The sequence below is a fragment of the Calypte anna genome, chromosome 5A (assembly GCF_003957555.1).
Source record: "Calypte anna isolate BGI_N300 chromosome 5A, bCalAnn1_v1.p, whole genome shotgun sequence".
Taxonomy (NCBI): domain Eukaryota; kingdom Metazoa; phylum Chordata; class Aves; order Apodiformes; family Trochilidae; genus Calypte; species Calypte anna.
This window is the reverse complement of record NC_044251.1, coordinates 22,807,279-22,827,022: the sequence shown is the minus strand read 5'-3', so window position 1 is coordinate 22,827,022 and position 19,744 is coordinate 22,807,279. Positions and strand designations below refer to the sequence as shown.

The 19,744-nt window shown below is 39.2% G+C and overlaps 1 protein-coding gene across 11 annotated transcripts in view; it reads right to left on the bottom strand.

Annotated features, from left to right (window-relative positions):
• Positions 1–19,744, bottom strand: part of NRXN3 (neurexin 3) — an 897,015-nt gene that overhangs the window by 31,416 nt on the left and 845,855 nt on the right. For 7 of the 11 annotated variants that reach the window (XM_030451652.1, XM_030451650.1, XM_030451651.1 and 4 more), the window contains one exon: positions 3,463–3,538. In XM_030451652.1, coding sequence (XP_030307512.1) covers positions 3,463–3,538 — 76 coding nt within the window. Of the gene's footprint in view, positions 1–3,453; positions 3,539–19,744 lie in introns of all 11 variants that reach the window. The other 4 variants (XM_030451649.1, XM_008505178.2, XM_030451653.1 and 1 more) reach the window with 1 other exon arrangement.

Below are 19,744 nucleotides of genomic sequence, written 5' to 3'. Positions count from 1 at the left end.
CAGATGGGTTTTGGATTCCCAGCTGTAATGGAGACCACTTGTTAGAGTAATTCCTTATGCATACATACATGTCTACAGGGATGCTTACAGGCTACCTCAGTCAGGACAGGTCCTGTGACAGCTTCACAAGGAGATCTGCAGGAATCCCAACAGAAATCACTTCTGGAAGAGGGTCACAGAGTGGTAGCCAGGCTGTGACAGTGTCTGAACCTAGCCAGGAAAATCCTGAGGGGATCCAAGGGATTCAAAGGAGGAAATTGCCTTATGACATCTTTTCAAAAGATGCAAGTATCCAGATACAGAGTGTATGCTGAGATTTAGGCCTTAAAGTTAACAGACATTTCGAGTTAAGTGGCAATACACTTTGCAAGTAGTTCTTGCAAAGAAGACCCGCAAAAGATATGATTTTCTGTCTTTTGAACTATCTTTGAGTATACCAAAACAAGTCTTATAAGGACTCTATAAGGTACTCCCTCTGACCCAGGACCAAACCCAAACTAATAGATTTAGGCCTTGGGATTTGGTTCTGGTCCATATGAAATCTGGAAGCTTTTGATTTGCTGAGCAACTTTGCTGCCCTTGTCTTGGCTAAGGCCCAGCAAGTTCACAGTGATGTATACCACATCCCAGAGCTGCAGCAGTGAGTTCATTAGTCTTTGCACTACTGGACCATGGAACTGGGGGAGATGGAAGGCCAAGAGCTTTAGAAGTTACACATTATCAGAACAACTAAAAGGACCGTCTGCAGAAGGAAGTGTAAAATACACTGTCATACCAGACAGTGTTGACAGACCTGTCAACAAAACAGGATGAAGCAACTTCAAGCTTTCCCAATTAAAAAAAAAAAAAGTAATTACAATTTTAAAAATCCAAACCCACACACTAGAAAATACAAGCGAGTTAATCCGGAACCTTTCCTTTCACAAAGTATAGACTTCAGTACCAGATCTTGGCACCAGGCCAGAATCTTGACTTGGCTGGTGAAGTGTAAAGGCAAATATATCTAGCCAGCACCACAAGATTTTTATAAGCTGGCCCAGATTGCTTTTGTGCTCCAGAGAAGAGTGGGGCTGTATGAGTGCTTTGATCCTGACTGTATTGCAGACACCATTCAGCCTTTCCTGCACACACTGCAAATGGAGACAATAAGATAGACAAGGAAACCAAAACGAGGAGCACTATAAACCTGTTACTTTTCCTATTATGGATGGATGAAATGAACTAAATGTATGTTTTTGGAGGCAAAAAGGACCTGAAAAAACTAAAACTCTGGAGGTGTAAATTTCATCAAGAAGGACCATATGGGAGACTTCTTTACATATAAACAGGTCAACTTTTACTCTCAATGATGCAATTATTCCCAAGAAAAGATTCAGCTTTCAGTGGCTCATGTGGACCCCCATCATATGGAGGAGCAGTAGGGTGCAATAAAAGAAACTGGATAAAAATTTCAAGAATGTCTTGTAGTTTAGCAGAGTACCTTCAGCACATTTTCAGCAAATGATATATTTTTACACATCAGACATTCAAAGGTCTGTTGGTACTTACATGCACCAACTGTTAGGCTTAGCAGGATTTTCAAAGGCAAGTAATGTTTACAAGTCCATTTTGTACCTGTCTGTAGCATAAGATTTCTGACTTTGTCAGGAAAGAAGTATTTTTGGTCTGGAAATTTTGATCTAAAGCACTCTGAAATTTTATCTGAACATCATGTTTTACCAAATTTCTCCTCAAGCTTTGATTTTTCTACTGGCAGCACAAGCTGAAAACATTGTTATTACAATCTGTAGCCATTGAAGTAATAGTGATTTCTGCACTGAAAAATAAATGGCAATAATGTACAAGAGGAGTCTGATAAAGATCTTGTTTCCCCCTTTAATTGAAATATTTGGCAAACACAACTAAAACAACTAAGACTTGAAATGTTACTGTAGCTTTAATGAAATTTTCCTATGCATTCACTGGTATATTAATTAAGGTACATAAGTCTTTTTAGCATGGTCCTATTACTCTCTTGTCTCACTTTCATGATACCCATAGTATGCTTCACAACCTGGTATTATTTGGATTATTTTTCTGCCAAGCGGAGAGTTAAAAAGACTGAGTTGTGTGAAAAAATAAAACAAAATAAAGATGGGAATAGGCTGAGCATCGGTTGTGTCACTGCCTTCCCTGGCATCATAGGGAAGCCAAGAGGACAAGTGGAAGTTCCCAGCTACAAGACAGTGTCAATCTTAGGTTGTTGCAGGACCAAGTTCTACTGAAAAATGCAGGTGCAGCATAGCAAAGTGAAAACAAATATGAAAGCACTAGCCTTGGGTGAATTTTATGTTATTATTGTATTTAAAAAATGGCTTCAGGAAGCTAGAAACAGAACATTTATAATGCTGTCTTGGGATATTTTTTTTAAAGAAAAAAACACAAACATCCCAAATAAAACAAAACAAAGCAAAACAAAGTAAAACAGAAACCCCTCTAATTATTTATATGTTTCCCTTTTTAAGGACAAAAAATTCTAACCATACTCCCTCTTTTTCTTTTATATGTACACAGAAATTCGATGATGTCTGTTCTCTATTATAGAAATGCTTAACTCATGGCAAGCCCCAAAAAAAAAAAAAAAAAACCGCGCCAGTACACAACCAAAAAAAGAAGACTTGAAAAAGCCTGTAAGAAATAAAATAGACTGCAGTTGCCTGCTGGATATCACATCATATAACTCACCAGAAAGAAAAGCCATTAGTTTATCAAAATGTATCTGAAAGCAAGAAGTTGAGTCAGTTCCACATGGCGAGTCGTTCTGACTCTTTAACAGATACATTTTGAAGCATCACTGCAGATAACAGGGCAAGAATTACTACTAATTTTGTTATGTTAGAACTATGTTTTGGTGCTCCCCAATTTCTTTGGGCTCACAGGAAACAAAATTAGTATAAATACATTACCATGTTAACTGTAATCAAAATCCCATGGACAAATCTATCCTCTCCATCTTCACAGCAATTAACAAAGATTAAACAATGCTAATAACCCATTCTTGCTTCATTTGTTTCTCCTCTCTTTTTCTAATATTCTCCACTTCACAAATCTTCATTATTTGTCACATACTACATTGATAGTTTTGTTTTGCCACTGCGTCAGTGAAATAAGCTGCTACAAAAGTGAGCTGGGATCAATTTAAGGAAGTTTGGATTTCCATGAAAACAACTTCATATTAACAAAATAGTGACTACATATATGTGTTTTGGTGCTGCCAAGTCCATGGGATCTGATGCTTGGCTGTATAATTTTTATTTGATATAGAGTGTATACATACACAAGTGTATATATATACACATATACACACACCTATATACATATATAATTATATATGTATACGGTCACACACATATAAATATATGTATGCATTGGTTTTTGCAAATGAAATCAGAAAGCAAGCAAAACAAGACTGACCTGACTTACCTGTACTGGGCTCACAGTCAATGAAATCTTCATCATCACTGGAACATTCAGCTGATGAAACTATGTCATCTGTTGTCTGCCATGTGAAGGAAAGGAACATAGGAAAAAGAACACAGGAACAAAAAATAAGATATTTGCAATTCAAGAAGCTGTTACAGAGGCAGCTAAGCATCCTAGGAAAAGAAGAAAAATATTCAGCATCATAACTTTTAAAATATTGAACTTGTACTGAGCATTCTAGATGTGCCTCTATAAATGTTCTCCTCTATGGAGCTGGAGTCTCTTGTTAGAGGAATAGTGCTTATCCTGTGCTGTTGAATATTTCAGGTGTGCACAGGTGTGAGGAACCTGCTGGGCTGTTTAGGCTGGCAGGCAGATCACTTGGTGCTGTTGAACACAGCAAGCAAAGCAGATTACGACACCTCCTTGGCTGGCAACCCATCCTCCCACAGCCAAAGATGTGTCCGGTTGGAGCATGCTGGGCTCCTCAATAAACACCAATATTACACAGAAAACACCTACTGAGAGACTTCCCATATGAGGCATGTTCAGGATGAACATGCACTCTACAAAAGAAAAATGTATAAGCTTGACCTCAGACTGTGCATCAAAGCAGGCAGCTAGCAGTTCTCTCTGCCTGTTTGCTGGATGCATCATTCTGAGGTAGAAGTAATTCCTGCTCTGCTAATGCACCTGTTAATGCACCTCTTGGGCTGTGAATCATTTGTGTTTACCCAGAGAGTAAATACCTGTGCAGTCTATTTATTGCATGATGAAGAACTGCTGGATGTGTCAGGTGTGCCCAGTACATCACCTCACCCTCTGGCATCCCGAGTGAGCAGGGATGTGGCTGTGACTGGGCTGACAGGCTGGAAAAACTTAACGATAAACTTGATTTTGAAATGCTTAAGCCACAATGTGACTGTGCATGCCCTTACAGGTTTCAGCACATTCCTTTGTATTTCCAGTTGGTGATATTTGCTTTTTTACTTTATTATTTTTTGCTGCCGGTCTAATTAATGAGCAACGTGTACTGCAGCATGTTAGGAAGAAGTGTACTGGCATCTCTTCCCAGCAGCATCTCCTGCCTGTAATTGCTGCAATTAGTTGAATTAGCAACGCAGACCCATTAGGGAGAGTTCTGTGGCAGCCTCTGGACACAGGTTGTAACATTCATGCACACAGTACAAAATTACCCTATCTCAGCAGCATCGTTTCAAACATGCCTTCTGCTGAAATGGTCTCCCTTAACAACTTCATTGCAGTGAGCTGCTTATTCTGCTGAGCAGGCAGGACCAGTGGGATGACTGCTGAAAAAAACCCAACTAAATGTTCCTCACCAGGCAGGAAGCAAAGCTGAAACCTCAGCTCATAGAATCAATAGAATCTTTCAGGTTGGAAAAGCCCCTTGGATCATTGGTCCAACCATCATCCCTACTCTACAAAGTTCTCCCCTAAACCGTATTCCCCAACACACATCTAAATGACCCTCAAACACATCCACGCCTCTGGGCAGCCTATTCCAGTGTCTGACCACTCTTTCTGTGAAATTTTTTACCTAATGTCCAGTCTAAAAATATCCTGTTGCAGCTTGAATTCATTCTGTCTTGTTCTATCAGTAATTACCTGTGGAGAAGAGACCAGCACCAACCTCTCTACAATGTCCTTTCAGATAGTTATAGAGAGTGGTGAGTTTCCCTTAGCCTCCGCTTCCTCAAACTAACAGTCCCATCCTCTTCATCATTATTCATAAATTTTTTCTTCAGGCCCTTCACCAGCTTCATTGCCCTGCCTCTGCACTCACTCCAGCACTTGATATCTCTCTTATACTGGAGGTGCCTGGGAGCAGGGCAGCTGTAATTCAGTACACTGTACTTTAATACTGTATGGTGAACACTGCCTGGAATCTTACAGCAAGACAAACCTTCCAAATCCTTATTCCTGAAAAAAGACTCTCCAGCTTTAAATAAGATCTCCTTCGCATTTATATGTCTGTCTCAAACACGCTGCATTTCTCTCTTTTCTTTGCATATGTGCTCTGAGGTCCCAGACTTTTCTTCATCCCTCCTAGCGCGTAGCAGGTTCTTTCTGCCCCCTGCCAGAAGGTCCTTGCTCTCCACCTCTCTGTTTAAATCTTAGCTAAGGAAAAAACTAGAACTGAGCAGTCATTCACAAAGATCATATTAAACCTGACATTTCTTCACTCTTTATTTTAGTGGTTTGGAAAGAGCCAAGAGAGAAAACCAGGACCAGTCAGATGTAAATAAAAACTCTAAAAATGAGTACTTGTAAAAAACAGACCTGAAGTAAGGGAATCTCTATCATGCATTTACTCAGTCTTATCCTGTTATTGCCATTTGGCAATGTTTTGTAGGATGCAATCTTGCAGTTGTCTCATGCTTAAAAACGTATGTTAAATACTTTCATAATCTTGCCTCAGTGGGGAGATTAAAAGGAACTGGAGGCATTGTGTACAAAGCAATTTCCCACCTTACACATTCAGGTCAATATTTAGCATCTTTCAGCCACAAAACAAGAACTCTGTTGAGATCATGGGGACTTGTCTTTTAAAACAAAGAGGTTTTGAAAGTTTCTGTTCAGTGAGTGGTCAAAAAGGAGAAATGCACAAGATATATATTTACTTTCTACAGTTCAGGAACTCCAACAATGAAATGCAGCTGTCCCTGGGTAGATAACAGTTTTTACTTGTACTGCTGTAAAATAATTTAGCACAGTAAGTCAACAAAACTATAGTGCAAATAATTTTTCTAAACTGGTGAAATGTCACCAGTGAAACTGGAGATTTATATTACAGATGTGTAAAGCACCTGCAGGAGAGTGTTAAGGATATGACTGTGAAAAAAAGAACAAATTATCCATCCCAACTAAAGACCTTGCTCCGGCAGAGCTAGGACACTTGCAATTGGTTTGGATTTCCAGGTTGAATTTAGAGCACATGGATTTTGCCCTTAGTTGAAGATCTAACAATTCACATACAGGGCCTCACAGAATAGTGATGATTTACTCCAAGTAGGAAATAAACATAAAAATTATAACAATGTTTCACTTATTACCTGCTATACCTATTCACTTACCCACTTGCTCATATCAAAGTGCTTCATGCAACATTAATTTGGAATCAGATCCAACTGAACTGAAAATGTGATTCTGTGAACTTTAGAACTTTTTTTCCCTCCTCTTACTTATTAAGGACATCATATGAAACCAGAAAGTCAGCATTGCCAATAAAAAAAAGACAGGGAATATTTCTTCACACAATGCTATTTTTTAGTTTTATTTTTGTTTGGAGTTAGGTTTTTTGTTGTTGTTGTTTGTTTTGGTTTATTTTGCTTTTAAATGGGGAACTTCTTGGCAACTGGATCTTGGTAGGCAAGAACAGTTCAGATCCATTTTGAAAGCCTTTGGCCAAATTAAAAATAAATAATGCACCCAGAATTATTAAATATCCTATGCCTAGCTTGGGAAATCCCAGTGCCACACGAGCTGAAGACCAAAGAATTATTACTTTTTGTACTGTCATGTTCAGTACTCTCATCCTGAGGTGTCATGCATGGGCAGGGCCAGCATGAGAGCACTGGGTGAGGTGAGGCCCTGCAGCCTTCTGGACCCTCTTGTGTGACAGACAGATCTGGGATATTGGGGTGAAGAATTTTGAAGCCAAGATGAGTTCTGAGTAGGCGATGAAAAGTTGTGAACCTGGCCCTTGTTTATCTTCTTGGTCAATTTCCCATCTAATAAGCAGCTCAAGGACAGCACAGGCAATGTATTTATGCTGCACTCTTAGATATGTGTTCTAGATCTCCTTCTACAAATCCTAATGCAGATTGTGTTGCTTCTGAACGGAGAAGGGCACAGACAGTCAGACTCAGACAAAATGCAAATGGGTGATCAGCCCTGCCAGCTCTGACCTGTGTCTGCACTTTTTCATGGCTGGTTCCATACATGATTCTATCAATTAATGCCTCTCCTTTCCTCCCCATATCCATTGCATGCTATTTCCCTGATATTCCAGTCTTGCTCTGTGACTGCTGTTTATCTGATGCTGCTGGTTTTTATGTATGAAAATGATGGCTAGAAAAAAAGAAAACCTCCAGAAGTCATGTTAAGCTTAAGTCAAGGTCATTAATGAGATCTCTAGAAACCACAGAAAAGATAAGTACACTAATCTGTCTTGCCATTTCCTATCTTGTATTTTTAATCTCAGTACTTTCCATCACAATTTATCACTAACTGATTTTCTAGCTCCATCAGGTATTGGTTTTCCATGCACCTTCCGCTCAGATACCAACATTTAAAACATCTCAGAGGAATAAAGCTATTTCAGTGAGAAACAGCAGCAAACTTCTGACCACAAAAAACAGAGTTGAGGAAGCCTCCAGAAGACCATAACTTCTTGTAACTGGAATTGTACCTTTCAAAACTGTCCTGGAGCTTGGATTTTTTTCACTGGATGATTATTAAACTTACTGCTTCCACAAGACAGGAGTTGCTACTGAGCAACAACCCCAGAAATCTTTACACCAACATCATTTTTTCACATAAGAAATGGCTCACTTCATAGCAGTGATTTGTTTCCCTTTTCCCCATTTTCAAAATGGGGGCTGATTATATTCAGGCCATTGCCCACAGGGGAGGTAAACAGATTAATTCTTCAGTGTCTACCTAGTGAGCTTGAGACAGTAAATGTTGAACCTTTCTACTTACAGGCAACATGATATTAACGAAATGTCTCTGTATGCTATGATGGAAACAATGTTTGTGTTTTCAATGGAAAGTATATGAGAGAGAAAATAATTTTCTACTACAGATATTAGCTAAGATCTATATTAAAAATAATAATTCATACTATACTATCTTAAAATATGTATTTCATTTTTAAAGAATCCCAGCTTGGAAATTACTTGGCCCTGTATTAAATGTCATAAAACTAAAGATAGGTATTATAATAACTTTCAATAAAATCTCTCCCTGGCAGGAACCTTTTTTATTCCTTCCTCTGAAAGATTTTTTACAGCATTTATATTATTTTTTTCTCTCCCTCTCTCTAGTGTTTAATGAAATTGCCTTGGAATAAAACCAGGGCAGGAGAAAGTGCTAAACCCTGAATCTACCCTGGAGGACTTATGGACATATTTACCTTCAAATTTTTTCAATTCCACTGAATTGGCTCCCCATTCCTTTCCATGAATAGTTCTCTAATCACCTCCTCCTAATTATTCACTCTAAAGGCCTCTTCAGTCTCACCACTGTGTTGGTTCTACGTCTTTGTTCATTGCACCTCATGTACTGGTGTAGGATGTAAAGCACAAGGAAAGCTGTAAAGGTCTTGGCATTACAAGACCTGCTCAAGTTGACTCCATTCCTGTCCAATCCTTCCAAGCACCCAAAGCCTTAATTTATGTGTTAGAACCACAACCTTTGGCTCCTTTGTTCTACAAAAAATGGCAGGTGCTGAATCTTCCTTTCCCCAGCTGTAAACTAGCTCTTTGGGTGCACCCTTATCTGAGAAAGATTAAGCATGCTGGGTAAATTAAGTACTGTCACAGAACAGCTTTATGGAATTATAAATAATGCTCACAAGAATTATGGAGTTATCATTTCTAGTAGGAGTGAAAAGACAAGGACACATAAATTCAAACCCTAGAAAATTCCTCCAGAAGTACCTACCTGGCAGTTTCTTCACTCTGTAAAGCAGGATTCAATTTTCCTACTTGCCTTCTCCTTGAAACTCTTCTTCACACTGTACATATTACTTCTAATTTGACACCATTATTTGAAAAGCAACAGCTAATGCTTTGTTGCAAGAGAAGTGTAAATCTTTTTGCCTCCAAGGAACCACAATTAACAATACATCCTGAAATATGATCACCGCAGAATTCCAGGCACAAGCATCTTCCCAACAGTTGAGAAATACGGTTGTATTAATCTAAGCAATGCATTTGCCTTTTATACCTAAAATTTACCAAGCTAAAGCTCAGAAAACTTCTAAGTCTGACCACTTGACTCCCTCCCCTGCTCCCATGCTGCTGTATTTTCTATCTCAAATTTATCACGGAATATGGGCAATATACTGTCTTCTGTGCAGATAAGCATACAGCACAAATGTTCCCCAAGAATAGCCACATGTTAGTGATTCTGTTTTCCAGAAACCAAGATGTTTCTTGGCAAAGAACAGATCCAAGACATTTTCTGCCTTGCCAAAAGAAGGTAGCAGAGGAAGTTCCTGTCTCATTAGGTGTCATTCCTATCTTGAATACCTCAACCTTTTGTACTTTGACAGCTGGGATTTTTTGAAGTACTTGTATTCTGTTCATCTGTTCCAATTTAATGTGAATCCTTCATCTGCCCTTTCTACACATTATATTTGTTTCTCACATTCTATTTAATCTTTATTTGCAAAATACCCTGGAGTTCATTACAGTATAGCAGATCTGAGACACTCAGCCTGGACAAATTCAAGCTACTACATACACAGAGAAAGAATCTGCATACAAATGGGAAAATATTATAAAAGTTACAAAAAATCATAATGAGGTGTTATAAAGGAAGCTGCAATTTGGGACTCTATAAACTTTCAAGAGAGTCCTGTATCTACTATCTGTTGCTAAAAGGTATTAATCCTCTCTGAGTCATTAGCACTGGATAGTGGAAATTGTATTTTCTTATCACAGCACAGAAGCAGACACAAAGATGTGCAATCCATTTGCCCACACTCCACACCCCCCTGCCTGCCACTCGTGCCGATACCGTGTCTTTCTCTGCAGTGGCAATGCATCAAAGAACATGAAACTAACATTTTTTCTTCATATAGCTCATTTAAGGTGAATACAAAAACAAGGCCAAATCCTCTTGCTGGTTTAAATTGGCATTGATTTCAGCCAGGCTACAACAATTTATGGCAAGAGAGCATAGATTATTATGTTTAGTTTTGGACAATCCAATGTCAAAAGAGATAAATCAAGTGGACACAATTCAGAGAGAAGTCACTGTAAAGATGAAAGAACTGGAGAGGTGTGTGAATGAGACAGGCTTAGCACAGCTAAACACCAGAGCTTGACTTAACAAGGACTAAAGGCATGATAAATGTCTTCAGGTGTCACAAGGGTGTAATAAACATCAGAGAGGAAGACGAACTATTTAGAGTGCTTAAAAGAAGTAGTGGATAAAATTAACCCCCCCAGAATTTAGGGTGACTTTCAGCAGGAAAAATCTCAATAGTGACATTTTTATTAGCTGTAGAGAAAAATCGTCAAGGAAATACCAGAAACCACCAGTACTGAGATTAAGTATCTGCCCAAGCCATTCAGGTATGAATGCCATTAGTGCACATTAGTATACACACACTAGTGAAGAAGAACTCTCCCTACCTAGTTCATTCTAAATCAATTTGGAATTTGCATCCTATCACAACGTAACATAAACATGTTATTCTGCATTTCTCTCTTCCATACCAAAGTAGGCAGTAAAGCTATCCAGCACAGTCTTTAAGCTACTTGTACTTGGAACAAGAAGATATCACTGTCATAGAGCTGTTCAGATCATGGGAATGAATCCATCCTTACGTTCTCAGGACCCTGACTGGCTGGGAGCTGACAGGCAACCAGCAGGCATATACCCTTCAGCAGTAGCCTAGCAAAAGTGTATTTCCTGGCTGCATGTTCCAGGCTGGACACGGAAGCTGCTTTGCTGTCAAATATGTCATTAAATAGGGATCTTGAGCATGCTACCCCTTAAAAAAAATCAGCCTTCTGTCCATTACACTATGGCAGACAAGATTAAGTAACAAGCCAGCTAAGTGAGAGAAAGCAAAAAATAATCCCTCCAATTGTGTGTCAATCCAGAGTCACGGGCAGTCATGTTTAAAAAGAGCCTTGAAACCTGAATTAGTCATTTGAAAATCAAAAGCCTGTCTCAATAGAATCAATAGTTCATTAAGATGGTAAAGGCTGACTCTTCTTGACCAGGTTTGATGCCAAATTTCAGGGACTTTGCTTTGTGCCTAAGCTGTGCAAAAACAATGGGGAGAAATCATGTTTCTGCCTCTTGTCTGTGTCTGCTGGCAGGGGGAAAGTGATCATGTTGTGAGGGGTGTCGGCAGCGAGAGAAAAGGAAGGGAGGGCAAAGAGAGGAGAAAGGGAGGTGGGAGGATTAATGCAGCTGTTGTTCAAGGGACCCTGACAGGGGAAAGAGAAGTATTCAACCACAGCAGCTTAACCCAACTTCAAGGTACCTTCCGAAAACCAGAAGGAATGTAATGCTGTGTGGTGTTCTGCTGATAAGCAAATCCTTCTAAATCCTTTCAATTTATTTCTTGGCCTGAAGAAATTACATACTATTTAGGCACTAAATAAATAAATAAAATTTCCCCTCCAGGAATCTAGATTGGTTGTTTATTGATTATATACGCACATGGAGTCACTTTCTTTTCTGTTTCTTTCCTTTCCCAATTGGAGAGTTCTCCTTTTGTCTTGGTGTAGTAAAGGATCAACCAGCAAGTCTTTTCCAGTCTATTCAGTATAACCCTCAAGATCTGCAAGACTTTTGGAATGGACTGTGAAATATCATTAATGGACTGTGAAATATCATTCCTTGGCTTAAACACAAAAGGTACAGCTTTGGCATGAGAGGGAAGGATATCGAGGTCCTGGAGCAGGTCCAAAGGAGGGCAACCAGGCTGGTGAAGGGACTCGAGCATAGACCCTATGAGGAGAGGCTGAGAGAGCTGGAGCTGTTCAGCCTGGAAAAGAGAAGGCTCGGGGGAGACCTCATTGCTGTCTACAACTCCCTGAAAGGAGGTTGTAACCGGGTGGACGTTGGTCTCTATTGCCAGACAACTTTCAACAAGACAAGAGGGCATGGTCTTAAGTTGTGTCAGGGGAAATTTAGGTTAGATATTAGAAAGAATTTCTTTACGGAGAGAGTGATCTGGCATTGGAATGGGCTGCCCAGGGAAGTAGTGGATTCTCCGTCCCTGGAGATATTTAAAAAGAGACTGGATGTGGCACTCAGTGCCATGGTCTAGCAACCGCAACAGTGGTTCAAGGGTTGGACTCGATGATCTCTGAGGTCCCTTCCAACCCAGCCCATTCTATGATTCTATGATTCTATTTCTTGATCCTTCTCAGCCTACTACTACTTTCCACATGCGTTTGCCTGTTTCCAAAGTAGCACCTTGAAGATGTCTGTACCCTGAAGTCATCATTTGAATACAGTGCCTACCAGAGTAAACACACAAGCAGAATTTTCACACTGAGCATTGTCTTCATTATTTGATTCATCTTGTTCCCTAATTTTTTACTTCTTATTGAAACAGATGCATGTGTTGAAACAGAATTCATCTGCCCTCTCTTTTGAGCATTACCTCTGTTATGCAGATGGTGGTGGTGCTGGAGATATCTCTAGAAGAAAGGTACGCTACGTGTACTTCCATTAACCAAATTAAATACATAGCTTAATTAGTTACTGCCATTAACTACATTAATTAAATATATTAATCCTGAAAATTAAACCATTACAGTTCAACCCACAACAACTCACACCCTGAAATCAGTGAAGAGGGGCTAGAAGGACAAAACTGCTGAATTCAGGCACTGCTCAGGAGTTCAACTTTCTGAAACTCCCTCAATTTACAGTTTTTTTTCTCAATGCTTGCCTGAGCGTCTTCAAATTTCTTTTATGAAATGTTCTGAAAATACTTTCAAAGTGGTCTCCTATGTGTTGTGATCCCCTCTCAGGAGAAATGACAACCAGCCAAATGCACTGGGCAGCACAGGCTTCAGCCTACCCCTCTCCCCAGCATCTGCTTAAAGCAGCACACAAGAAGCAAAAGCTGAATGAGCATAGAATAGAATCATAGAATCATAGAATCATAGAATTGGCTGGGTTGGAAGGGACCTCAGAGATCATCGAGTCCAACCCTTGAACCACCGTTGCGGTTGCTAGACCATGGCACTGAGTGCCACATCCAGTCTTTTTTTAAATATCTCCAGGGACGGAGAATCCACCACTTCAGTGGGCAGCATTTCCAGAGGTATGCAGGAAAAAGCCAGCCTGCTGCCAGAATTCAGCATCTTGCTGGTTTGGACCCTTGTCCCTGATGCACAATCTGATGTATCAATTTCCACTACCATAGAAATAATTTTACCATTCCACTGGGCTATGAACTGCACTTGCTGAAGAACAAACATACTTCACCAGCAGAAGGGCAGGGCAAACAGCTGAGGAGCAGTAACTTCTTATACTGCCCCAGTCCCAGTTGCCAAGGATACTGAATCAGAGCCCTCATGTTACTTGATTTTATGTTCCTGATACTGTCATAAACTCACCGTCTGACACCAGGAGAATTGCCTCCTTTCCCCATGTTTCTGTTTGTACAGTTTAAAAAGGGGAGAAAACAACTTCTTTGCTTACTTCACATACCATCACAATTTTAGCAGACATTTTAGATTCTATAAGCAAAGCCTCAGTAGAGAAATATATCTTATATTTAGTAAAGGGAAACCTATATTTCAGAAAGCTAGAAACTCAAATGATCTGCGATGAATTAGCTGCCCTTTGAAGACTCAGCCTCTACTAAGGGTAAACAGGTTGGGGGGTTTTTTGCATGCTAGCTTAGACTTAATAACTGTGTCAGAAGAATATTTTTCATTTACACTTTGCTCCTCTCCTGGAAATCAATATGTTGTTCACTGGCATTTTCTCCTGGACATCTTTATTTAGCTTGTCTTTTCTTCCTTGGAGGGGAGAGAGTTGTATTTGATTTTGTTCTGTTATTGATTGCATCACCCTGAGCAAGAAATAAATAACTAAGTACAGCGCAGTAACTTTAATGACAATCTCTTAAGCCTCAAAATCTGCACACCATGTTTTACTCCCCCCTAACACATGGTTTAAAAGAAACAAATCTGTAAAGTAAGGTTACCATGTAGCAGAGGCAGTCTCACATGCAATTCAACTTGTATTTCTATTTATGTTAATGAAACATAAATAGAAAGTTAATGAAACCCAACAAGACCTGATTCTATTTTTAAAGCACTCCTGTTGTCATAGCACCGAGTTCTGGGCTCTCATAATCTCTACCAAATGAGGTTTAATGAGCAATTAAGAGGTAAGGAAGACCTTCTTCCAGCAGACATCTTTCAATGGAGAATCTGAGCATGTTCACCTATTTATCACTCATGGCAAGTGACAGTACATCCTTATAGGTTGCACCCAAACTGCAAAAGCCCAGCCCAGCAAGCAATAGTAGAAGGGCACCAAAGTGCCATGTCAGCCCACAGCATCCCTCTGAGTACCAAGTGGGAAATGATCAGTAGGTAAGCCCCAGGGGATACACAGTAATCACAGTAATTTTCTTAACTTGGGTAGTTCTTTGCCTCCCACCCTGCTTCTCTCAGGTTCTGATTCTAATTATTACACAGGCCACAAAAACTTACTGTATATAATGGTAAAATTCATAAAGGAGAAAATACCTTGTTCTATGGCCCAAACTATGGCACTTAAAATCTAATGTGACATTATTCATAAGCTATGTTATTCATAAAGTAACAATAAACATAATTACCCTGAATAAATGTGCCTTAAAACAACTTCTGCAATTATTTTAAGTACCTCTGAGTCCAATCAGATAAACATCTGAGTATTTGCATTTATGTACTAGACTACTCTTTCCAGATAAATATTCCTCCTTCTCTCCACATCTTAACATACGCTTAGAAAATGACATTTAAATCATGCAATTCACAGGATTCACACATTAGGTCACAAGAGTTAGAGAGCTGACACACAAATTTACATACAGAATATATACAATGCAGAATAAATTGATGGGGAATGAGCCCTGGCCCACTACGTACAGATCAACAACTAGAACTTCTCCTTGAATAACATAGATTTACAGAGTAGTTAACAAATGAAAATAGCCATTAAATACCCATGTATAAGCATATACACAGCAAAGCAGCAAAAAAAGAAGAAACCATAAATAGTGTTATTTTATAAACAATAAGAAATTTCATAAACACAATGAAAGCCACAAAGGCAGCTTAGGAAGAACACAGATTTCCCAGGAACAATGACAGCCTTGTAACAACAAATACCTCCTTGGTTTTGAGGCTATACAGGATATAAATCATTGTCAGTAGCTTGTACAGAAATGTCTGTATATAGAAATGAAGGTATATATAGCCGCTAACTTATTAATATGAGAGCATAATAGGGTCACATCTAATAAAAATGAAAGTAGACAGCTCTAGATATTATTCCAGCCAGGAATGCCTCTGCCAAATATCAGATGCTTAAAAATGTTTTTCTATGACTGCCTTTTTTAATTTCTTTTTCATATGTGAAGAGACTAACAACTATAGGGGACAGAGAGCTGACTTCCCACCACATATTAGCAAAAAACATAAAAAATAGGTAAATAAACAACCCAAATCCATCCTACTACCAAGAGGAATCATGGGGGGAAACTTAGGTAAGTTACACACAAAAGTTAGCCCATTATTCTCTATTCTTAAGCAAGGAAAGAGATCTACAAAGTACTCCTATCAAATACACATGCATTGGCTTAAAACATACTTGGTCCATCAAGTATGGATGCACCCAGGTAAACTTCAACCTCCTGAGCAGCTGGATGTAACAAATGCCTCCTGGGGACCCATTAAGTTAGAACTGAACTTCAGTTAAATGCCACATCAAGTGGTCCAAGCTGCAAACGGTTGTCATGCAAGAAAATGCTGCCATTTGGTAGGCAGACTCTCATGCACAACAAACATGGTGATCACTTATCCCTGCTGGGTTTCTCTGCAGACCCTGCCTAATCAGAACATTTGCTCTCCATGATGGATAAGAAGACCATTTTCCTCTCTTATTTATTTAGCTCTCCATTGAGTTTGATTAACAGTAGTAAAGGCAAATCAATCTTTTGTGTTTGTGTAAAATGAAAAAAAGGAACAAAGTTAGCTTTAATGGCCCAATAGATGCTCAGCTGGAATGCACTTAGAGAGCGAGAGAGAGAGACAAAGGAATTCAGGCAGCTTTAAACACCATCAGGAACATGCTGAGATCATCTATACTTCTACCTGTTTAAAGGGAAAAAAACAAACTCAACCCAAGCCCAGTGAAGAGGCTTTCTGTTTCTCTGCAATTTTGTCTGTCAAGGTATTAAATAATACAAGATTTTCCTCTTGTGTCCTTTGAATTTCCATAGCCAAAGCTGGGAGGAGCTAGGAAACAAGTCTCCAAGGAAAACAACCAGAAGGAGAGGACATGGAGCTCTAATTCCACAGGAACACTTGTTCACTGTCAGTAAACATCTCTCTAAACTCAGATTTGTTGCAGTGTAAAATTTTTGGACATGAATAACCTCTCATAAGAATTGCAAGATAGCATTACATTTATGACCAGGATGAAACTAAGAAGCTCCTGCATAATGAATCTGAGTGAGATGTTGATTTCAAGGCATTTGTCCCCATATCTAAAGCAGTCTAGGCCCTGGCTGGATGGGTAAAAATGTGTGCATAGGTTTCTCACTACCTCAGTTTTGTCCTTTTCTAACGATCCTTGTTCTATAAAGACAAAACTTGACATTCTCTTGCTGTAACAGCTATAGCAACAGCTTTGGCATGTTTCTAGTCTCTCCTGGGAGGAAACAAGGTCACTTAAAATTCCTTTCCCTGTGGGATCATTATTGCAGCTTCCCCTGTGCTATCCAGAAACATGTCATAGAAGCCACAGACATTAAAGAGTGGTGACTTCTGGAATTTTCCCACTTAATTTTCAGACTACAAAGCTTACTGGCATTACAACCATGCCAGTATATCCAGGTTAGCAGAGCTGCTCACTTTAGATCCAGCAATGCTGGACAGAAGAAGGACTTTTGCTGGCAGAGTTACACCACTTGTGAGCATTGCAAGCTAAACTGAAAAAAGCTGACATGGTTTTATCCATATCAGTCTTGACTGTCAGCAGCACATAAAATCAAAATGTGCACTTTTGCACTCTGGCACACTACAGCAAGTGACAGAACTTTGGAGTATTACTCTGTGTTACTCTGAAATGCTTCAGATGGCAAAATATTTTATTTAAATCCCGTAATTGTCTTCACAGTTGTTATTTTATTTATTTATTTATTGTATTGAGAGATCTCAAGATTGGAAGTGTTCATTATTTCACCTAGTCTGATCTCCCTTTTTACACAGCTGTGGAATTGCACAGAAGAGGTGAGTGCCAGGATACCTCTGCCCCTGATTTGCAATGACCCTTGACAGAGAACTTAACCTGTCAGCACACCATGGATTCATTTTTAAGAGGGTGAAGATTAACAAGTGTCTCTTGGAAGCAAATGTTTATAAGCTGCTGTGAAAATACTTGGGAAAGGGTGCTGTGTAAAGCATCAAAAAGAAGTTACAGTGATTCTATCAATTTTTGGGTTTTGGTTTTTGTTTTTTTTTTTGGGAGGTTTGGTTTGCTTTGGGTTTTTTTTGTACTTTGTGAGGAGACCAAAACACTCACATGGTCAAATGGAGATAATGGGGTAAGAGGGACCTAAGAAATACTCAGCTCTCTTTAATGTTTTTGAAATGAAGTACTAGAAATTACTGCACAGACATAAAACGTGGGACTCCTGCATAAGAAGGAAAGGAACTTCCTGTAAATCCTCCACTTCAGTGGAGAAATAAAAAGCAGCAGAGCTTCAGACCATTCATCACCAAAGGCAAATCACTCACAGAAAAACTGCCCGCCGTGGTGGACTACCAGTACTCATCCCATCAGAACGCAAACCTTGCTTTCAAGAAAAAGCACAGCCTTCAGAACAGGTGCAGAGAAATGCTCTGTAACCTCAGTACCAGGCAACTTTGAACCTCAGCACCTCATAGGTAGTGGAACAAATTGCCTGTCTGGTCCCAGGATATCCCTTGTGCCTAACTCTGCCACTTACCCACAGCGTGCAAATGACAGAAACAAATGCTACAATCTGACACTATGGAGCTCTCGACAGCTGTCAGCTCATTAAGTTCTATTCACTGCCTTCCCACCTCCTTGCCAATGTATTACATAAATTGCTTTTTTTTTGCTTTTTAGCTGGCAGCCTTTCCCTTTGCCTGAAACTAGTTTGCACTGAGCACATTTAAGTCCATTTTTATTTTTTTTAAAATGCATTTATTCCTTTCCCTTTGGTGATTTGCCTTGCTTTGCAACAGTCTGAATGGGCTGCAGGATACTGTTTCATTATCAAGCTGCAACTGCTAATGAATATTTTATGGCAGCTGAACAGAGGTTTGGCTGTAAATGACTATATTCAAATTAAAAAAAAACAAAAGGAAGATAGAAAGAAAAATTAATTTAATTAATGAAATATTGTTGCAGTTTACAGACAAAGGCCTTACCATTTAGAAGGGAATTCCTGCAATGTGAATTTTATAGAAAGAATTGGAAGTTTACTACCTCATTCTTGATTTATCTGGAGATGAATTTTTGCTTTTTCAGCATCTTTAAAATGCCTGGAGGTCTACCTGCTATCCATCCATATGAACACACAGATGTAAGTGCTCCAGATACAAATATATACTTACAATGACTGTGCTTTAAGAACACGTGAAAACGGAGAACAATTATAGTTATGCTAGCTCAAACTTCATCTAAGCCTTGATTCCTGACTCTGTCACTAGCCAGTTATTTATCTTTGTTTGCTGAGAAAGAACAAACACAAGAGAGACACCTAGGAACACTTTTCTCTCACATATGCTAATTGGAGTGTTAAGCATCAGTCAGGAAGTAGTAATACCTGTGTCTTTATACTGCATAAATTTTGTAGTTCATAGTGAGCTTTTCTACCACAAACTGGTATATTGACTTTTTTTTTTCTACAATATCATATGGCAGTGATATCCACATTTTGCGGAAAAATACTTTTTCTTGCTTGATCTAAGCCTGAGGCTGCTTTATTTCACTCCTCAGTCTTTGTTACATGAGAAACGGTGAGCAGTCATTTCCTAGTCACAATTTCTCTGCATCATTTTGATTTTAGAGACCTCTGTTATCACCATTCGGTTACTGACTTTTCAGCCTGAAGAATACCGGTCTATTTAACTTCTCCTCATGTGGAAACATCTGCATATTCTTGATCATACCTGCTAATATCTTCTGCAGCTTTTTTTAGTTGCCATAGACTGGATTTTGTGAACTGATAGTCAAAACTGAGTTTACTGCACACAGCAAAGCACAACACAGATATACACAGTGGCTCAATGATATTTTT